The sequence below is a fragment of the Oncorhynchus nerka genome, linkage group LG11, assembly GCF_034236695.1.
Source record: "Oncorhynchus nerka isolate Pitt River linkage group LG11, Oner_Uvic_2.0, whole genome shotgun sequence".
Lineage (NCBI taxonomy): Eukaryota > Metazoa > Chordata > Actinopteri > Salmoniformes > Salmonidae > Oncorhynchus > Oncorhynchus nerka.
Window position 1 is genome coordinate 43,668,187 of NC_088406.1, and position 18,600 is coordinate 43,686,786.

At 46.6% G+C, this 18,600-nt stretch overlaps 1 protein-coding gene across 1 annotated transcript; it reads left to right on the top strand.

Moving 5' to 3' along the window:
* Positions 1-1,057: 1,057 nt before the first annotated feature.
* Positions 1,058-16,673, top strand: sae1 (SUMO1 activating enzyme subunit 1). The gene is made up of 9 exons (XM_029672844.2): positions 1,058-1,245; positions 1,673-1,784; positions 2,220-2,393; positions 10,705-10,850; positions 10,951-11,053; positions 11,177-11,282; positions 12,862-13,006; positions 13,453-13,522; positions 16,254-16,673. Exons 1-9 carry the CDS (start codon positions 1,145-1,147, stop codon positions 16,344-16,346), a joined length of 1,050 nt encoding a protein of 349 aa, XP_029528704.1. The 5' UTR covers positions 1,058-1,144; the 3' UTR covers positions 16,347-16,673.
* Positions 16,674-18,600: the final 1,927 nt, after the last annotated feature.

Sequence of the window (18,600 nt, forward strand, 5' to 3'; positions counted from 1 at the left end):
GCATTTTTACGCTGCTCTATGTTCACTACAGAGTAAGTCATGTCCGTGGGCGTAGCGTAGCATTTGGGTAGCCAGGTAAGCAGAAAGCTGGTATCAGAGTCTGATCTATTAGGCAACTAAATGATATACTTCTCAACAGATGTCTGAAGGACCTTAATAACTGACACAGGGTCATATATTTGTTCATCCCCCAGTAATGTGTACTGGTTGGGGAGGCAAGATGCCGGGTATGCTCGAATGGTTGTCAGACTTGGAGATGGAGTCAGGCGAACCCATTGAGGTCGGTAAAGAAGAGGCACTGAAGAGAGTAGTAGAGGAAGATGGGTTCACTCTTAAGGAAAAAGATTGCAGTCAGAGTGCAGTATAACTGCAGTATGCTGCCAGTACTGTATCCAAAAGAACACTGTTTTTTTACTGCAGTAATTTTGCAGTGTAACTGCAGTTAGAGTGTACTATAACAGTACACTGCAGTTATTCTGCAATTACTTTGTCCAAAATACCACAGTCGACTGCAGTTACTGCACTTATACTGCAGTTTCAAAACTGCAATCTTTTTTGGTAAGGGCAGGGTGAGGAATCCTGAGAGGATCCCTGTGAGTAGGACGAGGTCAATAGAGAGTGATAGGAATAACATGTGCTCCAGTAAGTTTTTTTTTTTTTGGCGTTCATAGCCATGGTGGTCAACTGTACCGCAGGAATGGAATGTAAATCACAGAGGATAGATGTTGTGGTGGCAGCTGTAGAGAAGCACTTGGGCGTACAAGATTTTACTGCAAAAGAGTTACAGGGTGTTTTGAACGACAGTGTCCCGTACTCCCAGTCTGCAACCCTGGTGCAGGATCAGATAGGACCAAAGTAATGGAATAGTGATTTGGTTTTAATGGTGTACGGTTAGTTCGTAGGGGATTTTTTTCACAAAGTTTAATGAATTCATAGTACAGAATAGTAGGCTGATACACAGCCAATACAGTAAGTGGTGGCATGCGCCTTTAACATTTGTTTGCGGGCCGCCATAATACCAAAGAAGAAGACAACGTCATCATCCAGCGTCCGTTCAAATCAGCGATAGCGGTACTCTCTCCGAATCTAAAAAGGGAAATATTAATCCCATTACTGTTAAACTAGACAAATAAACCAGTTTGAGATGATAGACATGATTGAGAAGGAGGAATCTATCATTAGTGAGGAAGAAGCGGCTCAGTATGACCGGCAGATCCGATTATGGGGTCTGGATGCACAAAAGAGGTAGCTATTAGCTAACGTTGGCGTCCATTGTCTCTGTAGGTAGATAACCTATTATTTGTCGGTACTAAATACAAATGCATTAAATGTAAAATGTGAACTATGCACACACTTCGCCATGATATACAGTATTTACAATGTTTCTCCATTCCTGGGGTGCACAATTTGCTTTGGCCCAGCTGGTTCAACTCTCCAACTAACGTTAGCCAGCCAAGACCTTGAATTAGATATGCTCGAACTGGGCTAAAACAAATATGCACTCCCTGATCACACAGCAAGAATGGATTGGAAAACACTGCAAACGTTGATGTTTACATAATTTATTAATCTGCACAAAGCATGCATGTTTTGTCTTGAAGGCTGTCCACCCTATATTGTATGATGGAGCCACATAGATAATAAAGGTGTTGGTAATCTGCTTCTGTTCCAGGCTACGGGGGTCTCGTGTGCTCCTGGTGGGCCTCAGGGGCCTGGGGGCTGAAGTGGCCAAAAATCTAATCCTGGCTGGAGTGAAGGGGCTGACCCTGCTGGACCACGAACAGGTACAGAACACAATACACAAAGTGTGTGTGTGTGTGTGTGTGTGGGGGGGTGTAACAGAGTTAGGTCAGAGGTAACCTAAAGTAACAGGTGTAAATAAACATCTGAAACTAGATCCAATACATACTGGTCTTGACGAGAAGGAAAAAAAATGTTTGGGGAGGTTATCTTCTGCACTGTCCAACCAATCCAGTAAATGTGTAGGAGGAGTTTACAAGGTTGACACTCCATCTTACCATCCAAAAGTGGAAGTCGGGTGAAAGGCTCTTTCCATTCCCCCTGAAAACCGGAACATCCGGTTGTTGGGGACTCTGCAGAGGCTAGGTGAGAGGGAACCTTCCGAAGTAGGCTAATGGTAGGATGAAACACTGAGAAAATTGCAGGAGAATATAAATTAATTTTACAAACCACTAACTTTCTGCTCTCTTTCTTCTCAGGTGACAGAGGAGTCATGTCGAGCCCAGTTTCTGATTCCAGTGACTGCTCAGGGCCAGAACCGAGCCCAGGCCTCCCTGGAGCGGGCCCAGTACCTCAACCCCATGGTGGAGGTGAAGGCAGACACAGACAGGGTGGAGACCAAACCAGACAAATTCTTCCTTCAATTTGAGGCAGTGAGTACAGTAGTGCAGGGCTGGCCTATTGTCAAGATTACTTTTGTTAATTATTTTCTGTTACCCTAAATGGCCAGTAGATGGTGCTTTTACACCATACGTCTTACTACATGTTGCTCTGGGCAGCAGACCAATGCCAGTATAGCACCTGTTTTGCACAGATTTTTTTCTGCAGTTTTTTTGTGGTTCATTTGTCACCCCTTTTTTCTCGCCAATTTCGTGGTATCCAATTGGTAGTAGTTACAGTCTTGTCTCATCGCTGCAACTCCCGTACGGACTCGGGAGAGGCGATGGTCATGAGCCATGCGTCCAACCCAGAAGCCAGCCACACCAATGTGTCGGAGGAAACACCGTACACCTGGCGACCATGTCAGCGTGGTGCCCGCCACAGGAGTCGCTAGTGCGCGATGAGACAAGGATATCCCTGCTGGCCAAACCCTCCCTAACCCGGACGACGCTGGGCCAATTGTGTGCCGCCCCATGGGCCTCCCGGTCCTGGCCGGCTGCGACAGAGCCTGGACTCCAACCCAGAAACTCTAGTGGCACAGATGCAGTGCCTTAGACCACTGCGTCACTCGGGAGGCCGATTTAAGCTGTTTTTGACTGATGATGAGTTCCATTGCATGTAGTTGCACTTTGATCATAAAATTAATCTTTCTTTGTAGAACTTCGTGATAAGTGCTCCCGAGTGGCGCAGAGATCTAAGGTACTGCATCTTAGTGCCTTTGTTCGATTCCAGGCTGTATGACAACAGGCTGGAATTAGGAGTCCCATAGGGCGGCACACAATTGTCCCAGTGTTCTCCGGGTTAGGGTTTGCCCAGGGGTAGGCCGTCATTGTAAATAAGAATTTGCTCTTAAGTGATTTGCCTAGTTAAATAAAAAATACAAGTGTTTTTCATTGGCTATCCCTGTTAAGTTCACGATTTTGGCAATTAAGCCCTTCACCTACTTCCCCATAGTCAGATGAACTCATGGATACCATTTTTATTTCATCCAATATGAAGGAAGTTCTAGGTAGTTTTGTGAGCCAATGCTAACTAGCGTTAGCGCAATGACTGGACGTCTATGGTATCTACTCTACTAGCATGCTATTAGTTACCATAGACTTCTAGTCATTGCTCTTACTCTAGTTCGCAACTTCCTTCAAACTGCACTCAGACATACAAATAGTATCCACAAGTTCACCTGACTCTGGGGAAGTAGATAAAGGGATTTATGATGCATGTACTTATTGTTTATAAATTGACTGAGTAAGGGAATTGACAGTTGCCGGTAGGGGGGGGGACAGAAAAAAATAAAGACACTCGAGCTTGGAGATAAATACGTTTATCTAACTTATGTCTGTACAGCTAACAAGTAGAAACATAGATTTTCTGTGGTGTTTGGTTCCAGACACACTGTCTGATGTGCTTTGCTTTCAAACATATAGTGGTGGGGTTTTGAAGAGCCTCCTCATCAGATACTCATGGATTTTCAAAGCGCAAACAAGCCGCTTCCCCAGTCTGTCTGTGGTGGAGAAACGGTGGACGTGTCCCGGGGGGAGTGCTAATGGAAGTTCAGGAGGAGGGGGAGACGAAATGGGCTGTGCTGTAGACTGCTAGCTTTTTTTTATCTGCTAGCTATGGATATGTCTTGTCTGTGTAGCTCAGCACTGGGAAACTGGAACTGGTTTAAATTTGCTAGAATGCATGATAAGGGGCTGCTCTTTTTAGTCAGCATGTTTTAGGATTAATATGTCTGGATAATAGCTTTGATCCCAAGAGAGTTTGTGGGCAACAATTCACACCCACAACAAACAAACTTACTAATTTACTTCACTCAGAACACTGGTATACTCTCCCTATTCTCACTCATGTACTCTCATTGAGCCTGTCATAACCACTCATTCTCTGCATGTCTTTCACTTCACTTCTCCCTTCACCTCCTACTAGACCCATTCTCCGTTAGGTTCCATTGTACAGATAAGCTAAACACCCCCCCCCCTTTCCTTGCTTCCTTTTCACTCCCTCGTCTCTCAAACAATCCAGCTCAGTGTCCCTCTTCACAAAGCCCTTGCCGGAGGCCATTGAGAGGAGGTGTCCAAGCTGCACGCCTCCTTCAAAAGGAGGGAGGCTCTGTGGACAGACAGACAGGCTGTCCAGGCTGTTAAAAATCCCTGTCCCTGCCAGTACCAGCACTCCCAGTTCCCTCTGCCAATCCCGTCTAATGAACTGCAGCAGTAGCCCAACATGTCCAGCCAGGGTCTCCCTCAGTGTCTGTCACCACAACAGAGGGCTTGCCTTTTTTGTAGCTGGCAACTAAAGCCAATAGGACTTCTATAATAGTCTGTAAGGCTCTCCCTTCCCCCATAAGACCTTCTTTATATGAAGTTGAGGTGTGTGGTTCAAGGAAGATCTCCGGTCCATTTTTCAGGCATCAAGCACCCAGCTTTGATGATTAGTCTATCGGTCTTCATTAGCTAAGGGCAAAGCAATTAAAAACAACTTCAACCATGCAGTAACATGTCAATCAGCTGCCCTTGGTAAAACACTGGCACGTGTCATGAACTCAATGCTGGCACCTCCCAACGTTGTGGTACTTTGTGTTCCGGGAGGGACCAGCGTGTACATTGCAGGGATGCCACAGACAGATGCCCGTCAGCTGCCAGACAGCCCCTTATCTCTAGCCAAGTGTGGAGTGTGCTGGGTTTGGTCTGCAGGATAAGATGGACCCAGCCCATGGGTCAGTTTTTTAATAAGGCCAATCTTCTGTTCCCCACCCTGTTCAGATAGAACACACTGGCCAAAACAAACTAGTCGATTCTTCGACAGAATGACATATTTTGTTTACTTGAACATGTTTTGTGTCAAAAGGACTCTATCTAAAAGGTGTGTGCGCGTAAATCCAGAGTTAGGCCTACTTGTTGATCAAGTACTTTGTCATCATTCCCTGCAAGGTCTCTCAATGAACATGAACACTACATATACAAAATGTGTGGACACCCCTTCAAATTTTGGGATTTGGCTATTTCAGCCACACCCGTTGCTGACAGTTGTATAAAATCGAGCACACAGATATGCAATCTCCATAGACAAACATTGGCAGTAGATTGGCTTTACTGAAGAGCTCAGTGACTTTCAACGTGGCACTGTCATAGGATGCCACCTTTCCAACAAGTCAGTTTGTCAAATTTCTGCCATTCTCGAGTTGCCTGGTTAACTGTAAGTGCTGTTATTGTGAAGTGGAAACGTCTAGGAGCAACAACGGCTCAGCCACAAAGTGGTAGGCCACACAAGCTCACAGAATGAGACCGCCAAGTGCTCGGACTTCCAAACTCCCTCTGGGAGCAACTTCCATTTTACATTTACATTTAAGTCATTTAGCAGACGCTCTTATCCAGAGCGACATACAAATTGGTGCTTTCACCTTATGACATCCAGTGGAACAGCCACTTTACAATAGTGCATCTAGGTCTTTTAAGGGGGGGTGAGAAGGATTACTTTATCCTATCCTAGGTATTCCTTAAAGAGGTGGGGTTTCAGGTGTCTCCGGAAGGTGGTGATTGACTCCGCTGTCCTGGCGTCGTGAGGAGTTTGTTCCACCATTGGGGGCCAGAGCAGCGAACAGTTTTGACTGGGCTGAGCGGGAACTGTACTTCCTCAGTGGTAGGGAGGCGAGCAGGCCAGAGGTGGATGAACGCAGTGCCCTTGTTTGGGTGTAGGGCCTGATCAGAGCCTGGAGGTACTGAGGTGCCGTTCCCCTCACAGCTCCGTAGGCAAGCACCATGGTCTTGTAGCGGATGCGAGCTTCAACTGGAAGCCAGTGGAGAGAGCGGAGGAGCGGGGTGACGTGAGAGAACTTGGGAAGGTTGAACACCAGACGGGCTGCGGCGTTCTGGATGAGTTGTAGGGGTTTAATGGCACAGGCAGGGAGCCCAGCCAGCAGCGAGTTGCAGTAATCCAGACGGGAGATGACAAGTGCCTGGATTAGGACCTGCGCCGCTTCCTGTGTGAGGCAGGGTCGTACTCTGCGGATGTTGTAGAGCATGAACCTACAGGAACGGGCCACCGCCTTGATGTTATTTGAGAACGACAGGGTGTTGTCCAGGATCACGCCAAGGTTCTTAGCGCTCTGGGAGGAGGACACAATGGAGTTGTCAACCGTGATGGCGAGATCATGGAACGGGCAGTCCTTCCCCGGGAGGAAGAGCAGCTCCGTCTTGCCGAGGTTCAGCTTGAGGTGATGATCCGTCATCCACACTGATATGTCTGCCAGACATGCAGAGATGCGATTCGCCACCTGGTCGTCAGAAGGGGAAAGGAGAAGATTAATTGTGTGTCGTCTGCATAGCAATGATAGGAGAGACCATGTGAGGTTATGACAGAGCCAAGTGACTTGGTGTATAGCGAGAATAGGAGAGGGCCTAGAACAGAGCCCTGGGGACACCAGTGGTGAGAGCACGTGGTGAGGAGACGGATTCTCGCCACGCCACCTGGTAGGAGCGACCTGTCAGGTAGGACGCAATCAAGCGTGGGCCGCGCCGGAGATGCCCAACTCGGAGAGGGTGGAGAGGAGGATCTGATGGTTCACAGTATCGAAGGCAGCCGATAGGTCTAGAAGGATGAGAGCAGAGGAGAGAGAGTTAGCTTTAGCAGTGCGGAGCGCCTCCGTGATACAGAGAAGAGCAGTCTCAGTTGAATGACTAGTCTTGAAACCTGACTGATTTGGATCAAGAAGGTCATTCTGAGAGAGATAGCGGGAGAGCTGGCCAAGGACGGCACGTTCAAGAGTTTTGGAGAGAAAAGAAAGAAGGGATACTGGTCTGTAGTTGTTGACATCGGAGGGATCGAGTGTAGGTTTTTTCAGAAGGGTGCAACTCTCGCTCTCTTGAAGACGGGAGGGACGTAGCCAGCGGTCAGGGATGAGTTGATGAGCGAGGTGAGGTAAGGGAGAAGGTCACCGGAGATGGTCTGGAGAAGAGAGGAGGGGATAGGGTCAAGCGGGCAGGTTGTTGGGCGGCCGGCCGTCACAAGACGCGAGATGTCATCTGGAGAGAGAGGGGAGAAAGAGGTCAGAGCACAGGGTAGGGCAGTGTGAGCAGAACCAGCGGTGTCGTTTGACTTAGCAAACGAGGATCGGATGTCGTCGACCTTCTTTTCAAAATGGTTGACGAAGTCATCTGCAGAGAGGGAGGAGGGGGAGGGGGAGGAGGATTCAAGAGGGAGGAGAAGGTGGCAAAGAGCTTCCTAGGGTTAGAGGCAGATGCTTGGAATTTAGAGTGGTAGAAAGTGGCTTTAGTAGCAGAGACAGAGGAGGAAAATGTAGAGAGGAGGGAGTGAAAGGATGCCAGGTCCGCAGGGAGGCGAGTTTTCCTCCATTTCCGCTCGGCTGCCCGGAGCCCTGTTCTGTGAGCTCGCAATGAGTCGTTGAGCCACGGAGCGGGAGGGGAGGACCGAGCCGGCCTGGAGGATAGGGGACATAGAGAATCAAGGGATGCAGAAAGGGAGGAGAGGAGGGTTGAGGAGGCAGAATCAGGAGATAGGTTGGAGAAGGTTTGAGCAGAGGGAAGAGATGATAGGATGGAAGAGGAGAGAGTAGCGGGGGAGAGAGAGCGAAGGTTGGGACGGCGCGATACCATCCGAGTAGGGGCAGTGTGGGAAGTGTTGGATGAGAGCGAGAGGGAAAAGGATACAAGGTAGTGGTCGGAGACTTGGAGGGGAGTTGCAATGAGGTTAGTGGAGGAACAGCATCTAGTAAAGATGAGGTCGGCGTATTGCCTGCCTTGTGAGTAGGGGGGAAGGTGAGAGGGTGAGGTCAAAAGAGGAGAGGAGTGGAAAGAAGGAGGCAGAGAGGAATGAGTCAAAGGTAGACGTGGGAGGTTAAAGTCGCCCAGAACTGTGAGAGGTGAGCCGTCCTCAGGAAAGGAGCTTATCAAGGCATCAAGCTCATTGATGAACTCTCCGAGGAACCTGGAGGGCGATAAATGATAAGGATGTTAAGCTTGAAAGGGCTGGTAACTGTGACAGCATGGAATTCAAAGGAGGCGATAGACAGATGGGTAAGGGGAGAAAGAGAGAATGACCACTTGGGAGAGATGAGGATCCCGGTGCCACCACCCCGCTGACCAGAAGCTCTCGGGGTGTGCGAGAGCACGTGGGCGGACGAAGAGAGAGCAGTAGGAGTAGCGGTGTTGTCTGTGGTGATCCATGTTTCCGTCAGAGCCAAGAAGTCGAGGACTGGAGGGAGGCATAGGCTGAGATGAACTCTGCCTTGTTGGCCGCAGATCGGCAGTTCCAGAGGCTACCGGAGACCTGGAACTCCACGTGGGTCGTGCGCGCTGGGACCACCAGATTAGGGTGGCCGCGGCCATGCGGTGTGGAGCGTCTGTATGGTCTGTGCAGAGAGGAGAGAACAGGGATAGACAGACACATAGTTGACAGGCTAGAGAAGAGGCTACGCTAATGCAGAGGAGATTGGAATGACAAGTGGACTACACGTCTCGAATGTTCAGAAAGTTAAGCTTACGTAGCAAGAATCTAATTGACTAAAATGATTAAATGATACAGTACTGCTGAGGTAGGCTAGCTGCGTTGTTGACACTACCCTAATCAAGTCGTTCCGTTGAGTGTGAAGTTTCTACAATGCTGCTTTTTCGGGCTAGCTGGCTAGCTAGCAGTGTTGGTTACGTTACGTTGCGTTAGGAGAACGACAATAGCTGGCTAGCTAACCTAGAAAATCGCTCTAGACTACACAATTATCTTTGAAACAAAGACGGCTATGTAGCTAGCTATGTAGCTAGCTACGATCAAACAAATCACACTGTTGGGACTGTAATGAAATGAAATGAAAATGTGATACTACCTGTGGAGCGAAGCGGAATGCGACCGGAATGCGAAAGTTCTATTCAGTAGACGTTGGCTGGCTATTGGCTAGCTAGGAGTGTCTCCTACGTTAAGGACGACAAAATAGCTGGCTAGCTAACCTCGGTAAATTAAGATAATCACTCTAAGACTACACACTCTAACTACACAATTATCTTGGATACGAAGACAGCAAAGACAACTATGTAGCTAGCTAATACTACACTAATCAAGTCGTTCAGTTGAGTGTGATAGTTACTACAGTGCTACGGTAGCCGGTGAACGTATGCTAGCTGGCTAGCTGCTAGGCAGATAGGAGGACGACGAAATACGATAATAACGCAATTATCACTCTAAGACTCCACACTCTAAACTACACAATTATCTTGGATACGAAGACAGCAAAGACAACTATGTAGCTAGCTAACACTACACTAATCAAGTCGTTGAGTGTGATAGTTACTACAGTGCTACGGTAGACGGTGAACGTGTTGGGCAGATAGGAGACGACGAAATACGATAATTACGCAATTATCTTTGATACAACGACGACTATGTAGCTAGCTAAGAAGAAATTGCTAAGATTAGACAAATCAGACCGTTGTACTATAATGAAATGTAATGAAATGTAATGAAAAAGTTATATAACCTGCAGACCGAAGCGCGGATGCGACCGGCTCGCATCCGCGCGCCGGAAGCTTCGTGAAATGGGTTTCCTTGATGTAGTGGCGTAAAAGCTCGCCACCGTTGAACTCTGGAGCAGTGGAAACGCGTTCTCTGGAGTGATGAATCACGCTTCACCATCTGGCAGTCCAGCGGACGAATCTGGATTTGGCGTATGCCGAGAGAACTCTACTTGCCCCAATGCATAGTGCCGACTAAAGTTTGGTGGAGGAGGAATAATGGTCTGGGGCTGTTTTTCATGATGCATGCTAGGCCCCTTAGTTCCAGTGAAGGGAAATCTTAATGCTACAGCATACAATGACATTCTAGACGATTCTGTGCTTATAACTTTGTGGCCCTTTCCTGTTTCAGCATGACATTGCCCCCGTGCACAAAGCAAGGTCCACTCAGAAATGGTTTATCGAGATCTGTGTCAATGAACTGGCCTGGACATAGCCCTGACCTCAACCCCATCAAACAGCTTTGGGATGAATTGAAACGCAGACTTCGAGCCAAGCCTAATCACCCAACATCAGTGCCTGACCTCACTAATGCTCTTGTGGCTGCGTGGAAGCAAGTCCCCTTCAGCAATGTTCCAACATCTCGTAGAAAACCTTCACAGAAGAGTGGAGGTTGTTCTAGCAGCAAAGGGGGGACAAACTCCATATTAATGCCCATGATTTTGGAATTAGATGTTCAATGAGCAGGTGTCCACATACTTTTGTCATGTGGTGTAGTGAGCACCATGGGAGTTGTAGTTTTAGCTGCTCTCTCTGACTTTGTCCTCTCCTCCCTTGTTCCTCTCAGGTGTGTCTGACAGGCTGCTCGAGGGATCTGATGGTGCACGTGGACCAACTCTGTGCCCAGCACAACATCAAGGTCTTCTGTGGCGATGTCTTTGGTTACCACGGATACATGTTCTCCGACCTTGGCCAGGAGCACAACTATGTTGAGTGAGTGTTGTGTTTGATTGTCGAGTGTCTGTTTAATTTACTTGTCTTGATTGGTCCTCAGTTATGCTCATCTGTCCCTTGTTTTGATGCCCCCGTCCAGGGAGAAGCCCAAAGTAGTCAAGCCCAAAACAGACGAGTCCAATGATGGACCTGAGGCCAAGAAACCAAAGGTTGACCCCAATGAGACCACCATGATCAAAAAGGTGAGCGTTGTATAACAAATAGCTCAATTAGTGTTTTATCAATGTAATGAATGTTATCCTCCTCCACATCTAATGACGGCATGTCCCCTGCCCTTTGGCGCTCTCTCTATCCCAACTGAACAGACTGCCAGCTTCTGCTCCTTGAAAGTGGCTCTGGAAGTGGATTGGACCAATGAGAAGGCCAAGAGCAGCCTGAAGCGCACCCCCGTGGACTACTTCCTGCTACACGGTACCTGCGCCTCAATAATTCCACAAAGCCATTGGATATAAATATCTATTTGATAAAAGAGAGTTGGATCACTAACTGGCTGCCATCGCGTCTTTTTTTCTTTTGTCATAAGAAACAGTGGAGCTATAGATTGATGCCCTCTACACGTGAGCACCTGCAGCTCCAATGATATCGCCCACCACCTTCCTGTTTTGGTTGTTGTAGCATTGCACCCTGTTCCTGTTCCTAGTCTGATATGGTCCCTTTATTAGCCTTCAGCTGGCTTCATAGACCGTCTTAACATGGCTCTGTTTCCATCACAGGCTCTCCAGTCGTGTGTGACTTTAGAACAGAGACACAAACCGCTAGGCACCACACTACCCCCGCAAGGCTGCCAACTCTATCCTGCCCCTGTTGTTTGGCTAATATTAATATAACAGCCGGAAAGGAAAGAAGCTGTTCTTTTGTTTGTTTTTGTGGTTTTCAGAGCTGTTCTACAGCATTTGTGTTTCTATAATTAGGTCTAGATGTTGTGGTATCTCTCGACTGAGCTGTTCTTGAGGAAGTGGAGCTTCCTCTGTTACTGTGTCCCAGGAGTGTGTGTGTGTGGGGGGGGGTTAGCCTACTGTATGAAACCATAACATCTCCAGAGGAATGGAAGGCAGAGCAGGCGTGGGGGGCACAGGACGGTTTTCCCTCAACTTTGATTTAGTTAATGTCATTTGAATGTGTTGTTTTTGCTTCATCCCTGTTTGAATCTGGTCAAGAATGTTCCAGACTACTCATTTAAGACAATGTTTACTGGTCTACTTTGCACGGATGTCTTTGTACGCTTACATATTGTGTTAGTCCATGCCAGGTTTTGAGATAATTCTGTGATGTTTAGTTGGTGATGATTCAGGTGATGGTGATTGATGTTGGGTTTTATGTGTGTGCTCACGTGCGTGTGTACTAGCGAGGTGTCAGTCTGGTGGAAATAGCCGTGGGCGGACTGGGCTCCATGATGTGATTGATGGACAGCTAAAAAGAGGATGTTATGACACCTGTTTTAACACTGAGTGGGCGAGGAGAGCTGCCAGCCTTAAAGGGGGGTTTAGAGCCTAAAACGTCTCAGTGGCAATGGTACGTCCATCTCTTGTTTATTATTTGCCTTTTACTAATATTCAGACTCCAAACCACATCCTCCTCATTTTAGCACATCTGCCCACGGTCTCGCACAGGATGGGTGTAGTACTAGTGGTGCGTGCTGACAGGACAAGAGTCATAGATGTCTGATCACGGCCTTGTCAAACTGATCAAAAACTGCAATTTTTCATGGGATGATCAGTATTTAATTGGAAGTTTGTGTGCACTTTTTTTCTGTGAGTGTAAGTGAAGCTAGCCAGCCAGTGTCATACGAGCAAGTGATAGAATGACAACCCCACTGACATTTCCTTAGTAACATATTCTGTGTTGGGTGGAAAACGTAGCTCGGTATATGTAGCAACTTCTTAACCCATACAATCAGAGCTTCTTCTGTGTCTTTTATGGTTTCCTGCACTTCTCCACCACTCGCCCTGTGGTTCACACTCTCTCTGCGTTCCTCGCTTCTCTCCCACAGTACTGCTGAAGTTCCGTACAGACAAAGGTCGCGACCCCCACCCAGAAAGCTTTGAGGCGGACGCCACGCTCCTGAGACAGATCCGGGATGATGTCCTGGAGGCCATGGGGCTGAGTAGCGAGCTGCTGCCTCACGACTTTGTCAGGTAACTGGCTCAATTCAATGCATCACTTGACAGCCATTCACATATTTAGTTGGACTCTTAGTAATATGTATGTAGGTGACTGTTGTTTGTAGGGGACTGTTGTTTGTAGGGGACTGTTGTTTGTAGGGGACTGTTGTTTGTAGGGGACTGTTGTTTGTAGGGGACTGTTGTTTGTAGGGGACTGTTGTTTGTAGGGGACTGTTGTTTGTAGGGGACTGTTGTTTGTAGGGGACTGTTGTTTGTAGGGGACTGTTGTTTGTAGGGGACTGTTGTATATGCCAGTGAAGGTAGTTCTTAGATATATCAAAGATAATCTGTGACTGACTGCTCCATTCTGAGCTATTTCAGATTTTCAGAGTTAAGACAATTGTTAATTCATTCTTATGAACTCCAGAGTTAATGTATTTCTGTTTGACAGTCATGTTGTTGTTTTGTGATGTCATCAGCTACTGCTTCTCTGAGATGGCCCCTGTGTGTGCTGTGGTGGGAGGAGTGCTGGGACAGGAGGTTGTCAAGGTTGGTTGTCAAGTTTTTTTGTTAGTTTTTTTGTACATTGACTTCCCATTAGTTGCTGTAACTTTAAATCATTCAGACTAGAGGTCGACCGATTATGATTTTTCAACGCCGATACCGATTATTGGAGGACCATTAAAAGCCGATACCGATTAATCAGCCAATTTTAAAATAATAATAAAAATTATATATATATATTATATATATAATAAAAATTATATATTATATTATATATATAATAATAATACTTTTTTAAATAATAATAATATTTTTAAATGTATTTATTTATTTGTAATAATGACAATTACAACAATACTGAATGAACACTTTTATTTTAACTTAATATAATACATCAATCAAATCAATTTAGCCTCAAATAAATAATGAAACATGTTCAATTTGGTTTAAATAATTCCAAAACAAAGTGTTGGAGAAGAAAGTAAAAGTGCAATATGTGCCACGTAAAAAAGCTAACGTTTAAGTTCCTTGCTCAGAACATGAGAACATATGAAAGCTGGTTGTTCCTTTTAACATGAGTCTTCAATATTCCCAGGTAAGAAGTTTTAGGTTGAGGTTATTATAGGAATTATAGGACTATTTCTCTCTATACCATTTGTATTTCATATACCTTTGACTATTGGATGTTCTTATAGGCACTTTAGTATTACCAGTGTAACAGTATAGCTTCAGTCCCTCTCCTCGCCCATACCTGGGCTCGAAACAGGAACACATCGACAACTGCCACCCTCAAAGCATCGTTACCCATCGCTCAACAAAAGCTGCGGCCCTTGCAGCGCAAGGGGATCAACTACTCCAAGTCTCCGAGCGAGTGACGTTTGAAACGCTATTAGCGCGCACCCCACTAACTAGCTAGCCATTTCACATCGGTTACACCAGCCTAATCTCGGGAGTTGATAGGCTGTAAATCATAAATAGCTCAATGCTTGAAGCACAGCGAAGAGCAGCTGGCAAACGCACGAAAGTGCTGTTTGAATGAATGCTTACGAGCCTGCTGCTGCTTACCATCGCTCAGTCAGACTCCTCTATCAAATATCAAACCATAGACTTCATTTTAACATAATAACACACAGAAATATGAGCCTTTGGTCATTCAATCTGGAAACTATAATTTCGCAAAACTTTCAGTGAAATACGAAACCGTTCCATATTTTATCTAACCGATGGCATCCCTAAGTCTAAATATTGCTGTTACATTGCACAACCTTCAATGTTATGTCATAATTATGTATAATTCTGGCAAATTAATTACGGTCTTTGTTAGGAATAAATGGACTTCACACAGTTCGCAACGAGCCAGGCGGCCCAAACTGCTGCATATACCTTAACTGCTTGCACAGAACGCAAGAGAAGTGACACAATTTCCCTAGTTATAAGAAATTCATGTTAGCAGGCAATATTAACTAAATATGCAGGTTTAAAAAATATATACTTGTGTATTGATTTTAAGAAAGGCATTGATGTTTATGATTAGGTACATTGGTGCAACAACAGTGCTTTTTTTGCAAATGCGCTTGTTAAATCATCACCATTTGGTGAAGTAGGCCGTGATTCGATGAGAAATTAACAGGCACCGCATCGATTATATGCAACGCAGGACACGCTAGATAAACTAGTAATATCATCAACCATGTGTAGTTAACTAGTGATTATGTTAAGATTGATTGTTTTTTTATAAGATAAGTTTAATGCTAGCTAGCAACTTACCTTGGCTTCTTGCTGCCCTCGCGTAACAGGTAGTTAGCCTGCAACGCAGGCTCCTCGTGGAGTGCAATGTAAGGCAGGTGGTTAGAGTGTTGGACTAGTAACCGGAAGGTTGCAAAAAAGAATCCCCCAGCTGACAAGGTAAAAATCTGTCGTTATGCCCCTGAACAGGGCAGGTAACCCACCGTTCCTAGGCCGTCATTGAAAATAAGAATGTGTTCTTAACTGACTTGCCTAGATAAATAAAGGTATAAAAAAATCGTCCACAATCGGTGTCCAAAAATACTGATTACCGATTTTTTTATGAAAACTTGAAATCGGCCCTAATTAATCGGCCATTCCGATTAATCGGTCGACCTCTAATTTATACTCTACTGACTATACTGGCTCTGAACTAGTGTGAAAAATCACACACCAGACTGTCTGCACCACATTTACTGTTGTGCAGTTTTCACTGGGGAGAAAGATGGCATGTTATATTTTGGGGAGGCAGAAAGCTAACCACTTGACAGCAGGCCGCTCCACTTGATTCTGGGTTCAATCCAGAAATACCCACTGATATGTTTCAGTCCTGTGGGGCTTTTGGGGAGATGTAGGGGACCAGTGTGTCTCTTCGGTGTGGCTGTTTTGGATATGACCTGGGTATTGGAAAATAAGGGAAGTGTCACAGTCCTACCTGTGTTTGAGAGTTGAGGAAGCCAGGTAACGTCAGTCAGTACAGACAACCCACTCAGCGGGATTATGGCACTGCGCCAGGCTGTCTGATGTAATGATGAAACCGGATGAAACTGCCTGCAACCGGCAGACATCGCACTGGGTGAAGTCAAGTGATCACCGATCACACAGCGGACCCCACGCTCACGCAGTGGAGCGGACACTAGAGTACACCCCATGTATCCCTTGCAGGGAAAGCTGCTGAAGCTCCCACAGCAAAGCTATTGTGGGTGTAGTTTGAGAGATGGTGAGGTAGTGTGTGTGTGGTTGGTATTAACGTCACTGTGTGTTTCTACAGGCTCTTTCCCAGAGAGACGCACCACACAAGAACTTCTTCTTCTTTGACGGTATGAAGGGCAGCGGGGTGGTGGACTACTTTGGCCCAAAGTGATCGACCATACTCCCACCAAAGGAGGGAGAGGTGTGTGCATAGGACATATGCAGTAACAGTTTTGAGTTGAGTTATTCTTTTTTTTCCAGTCAAGACTATTTATCAATGTGTAACCATTCACCTCAGCTGAAAGTTCAAGTGTTTCAATAGGCGAAAAGAATTTGTCATTGTACATATTCTCTTTTTCATACCTAGGCACACAACACCCCTATTAGACGGTCTCTGCAGCCTACGTTTTAAATTTCATTTTTTGGGGGGCTGTTAAACCATCCATTTGTTTCAAGCACACAGTTTCTACATTTTGTAATAAAAATATTGTGAACCAAATTAGTCTGAGGGGTTATTTGGAAAAACTAAGTAGTGACAGTGTTGGAAAAAGTACTCAATTGTCATTCTTGAGTAAAAGTAAAGATTTCTTAATAGAAAATGTGAAAAAGTGAAAATCACCCAGTAAAATACTTCTTGAGTATATACTTAAGCATAAAAAGTCATTTTAATTGCTAAAAAAAAAGAGGAAGGAAACGTATAAATCATTCTTGTTTTTTTTGTTGTTTTTTTTAAATTTACAATTACATTTACATTTAAGTCATTTAGCAGACGCTCTTATCCAGAGCGACTTACAAATTGGTGCGTTCACCTTATGACATCCAGTGGAACTGCCACTTTACAATAGTGCATCTAAATCTTTTAAGGGGGGTGAGAAGGATTACTTTATCCTATCCTAGGTATTCCTTAAAGAGGTGGGGTTTCAGGTGTCTCTGGAAGGTGGTGATTGACTCCGCTGTCCTGGCATCGTGAGGGAGTTTGTTCCACCATTGGGGGGCCAGAGCAGCGAACAGTTTTGACTGGGCTGAGCGGGAACTGTACTTCCTCAGTGGTAGGGAGGCGAGCAGGCCAGAGGTGGATGAACGCAGTGCCCTTGTTTGGGTGTAGGGCCTGATCAGAGCCTGGAGGTACTGAGGTGCCGTTCCCCTCACAGCTCCGTAGGCAAGCACCATGGTCTTGTAGCGGATGCGAGCTTCAACTGGAAGCCAGTGGAGAGAGCGGAGGAGCGGGGTGACGTGAGAGAACTTGGGAAGGTTGAACACCAGACGGGCTGCGGCGTTCTGGATGAGCTGTAGGGGTTTAATGGCACAGGCAGGGAGCCCAGCCAACAGCGAGTTGCAGTAATCCGGACGGGAGATGACAAGTGCCTGGATTAGGACCTGCGCCGCTTCCTGTGTGAGGCAGGGTCGTACTCTGCGGATGTTGTAGAGCATGAACCTACAGGAACGGGCCACCGCCTTGATGTTATTTGAGAACGACAGGGTGTTGTCCAGGATCACGCCAAGGTTCTTAGCGCTCTGGGAGGAGGACACAATGGAGTTGTCAACCGTGATGGCGAGATCATGGAACGGGCAGTCCTTCCCCGGGAGGAAGAGCAGCTCCGTCTTGCCGAGGTTCAGCTTGAGGTGATGATCCGTCATCCACACTGATATGTCTGCCAGACATGCAGAGATGCGATTCGCCACCTGGTCGTCAGAAGGGGGAAAGGAGAAGATTAATTGTGTGTCGTCTGCATAGCAATGATAGGAGAGACCATGTGAGGTTATGACAGAGCCAAGTGACTTGGTATATAGCGAGAATAGGAGAGGGCCTAGAACAGAGCCCTGGGGGACACCAGTGGTGAGAGCACGTGGTGAGGAGACAGATTCTCGCCACGCCACTTGGTAGGAGCGACCTGTCAGGTAGGACGCAATCCAAGCGTGGGCCACGCCGGAGATGCCCAACTCGGAGAGGGTGGAGAGGAGGATCTGATGGTTCACAGTATCGAAGGCAGCCGATAGGTCTAGAAGGATGAGAGCAGAGGAGAGAGAGTTAGCTTTAGCAGTGCGGAGCGCCTCCGTGATACAGAGAAGAGCAGTCTCAGTTGAATGACTAGTCTTGAAACCTGACTGATTTGGATCAAGAAGGTCATTCTGAGAGAGATAGCGGGAGAGCTGGCCAAGGACGGCACGTTCAAGAGTTTTGGAGAGAAAAGAAAGAAGGGATACTGGTCTGTAGTTGTTGACATCGGAGGGATCGAGTGTAGGTTTTTTCAGAAGGGGTGCAACTCTCGCTCTCTTGAAGACGGAAGGGACGTAGCCAGCGGTCAGGGATGAGTTGATGAGCGAGGTGAGGTAAGGGAGAAGGTCTCCGGAAATGGTCTGGAGAAGAGAGGAGGGGATAGGGTCAAGCGGGCAGGTTGTTGGGCGGCCGGCCGTCACAAGACGCG

Coding starts and splice junctions, on each gene's coding strand:
- sae1 (XM_029672844.2), top strand. CDS start 1,145: ATGATAGACATGATTGAGAAGGAGGAATCTATCATTAGTGAGGAAGAA. Junction 1,246..1,672: donor GGTCTGGATGCACAAAAGAG/GTAGCTATTAGC, acceptor CTTCTGTTCCAG/GCTACGGGGGTCTCGTGTGC. Junction 2,394..10,704: donor TCTTCCTTCAATTTGAGGCA/GTGAGTACAGTA, acceptor TGTTCCTCTCAG/GTGTGTCTGACAGGCTGCTC.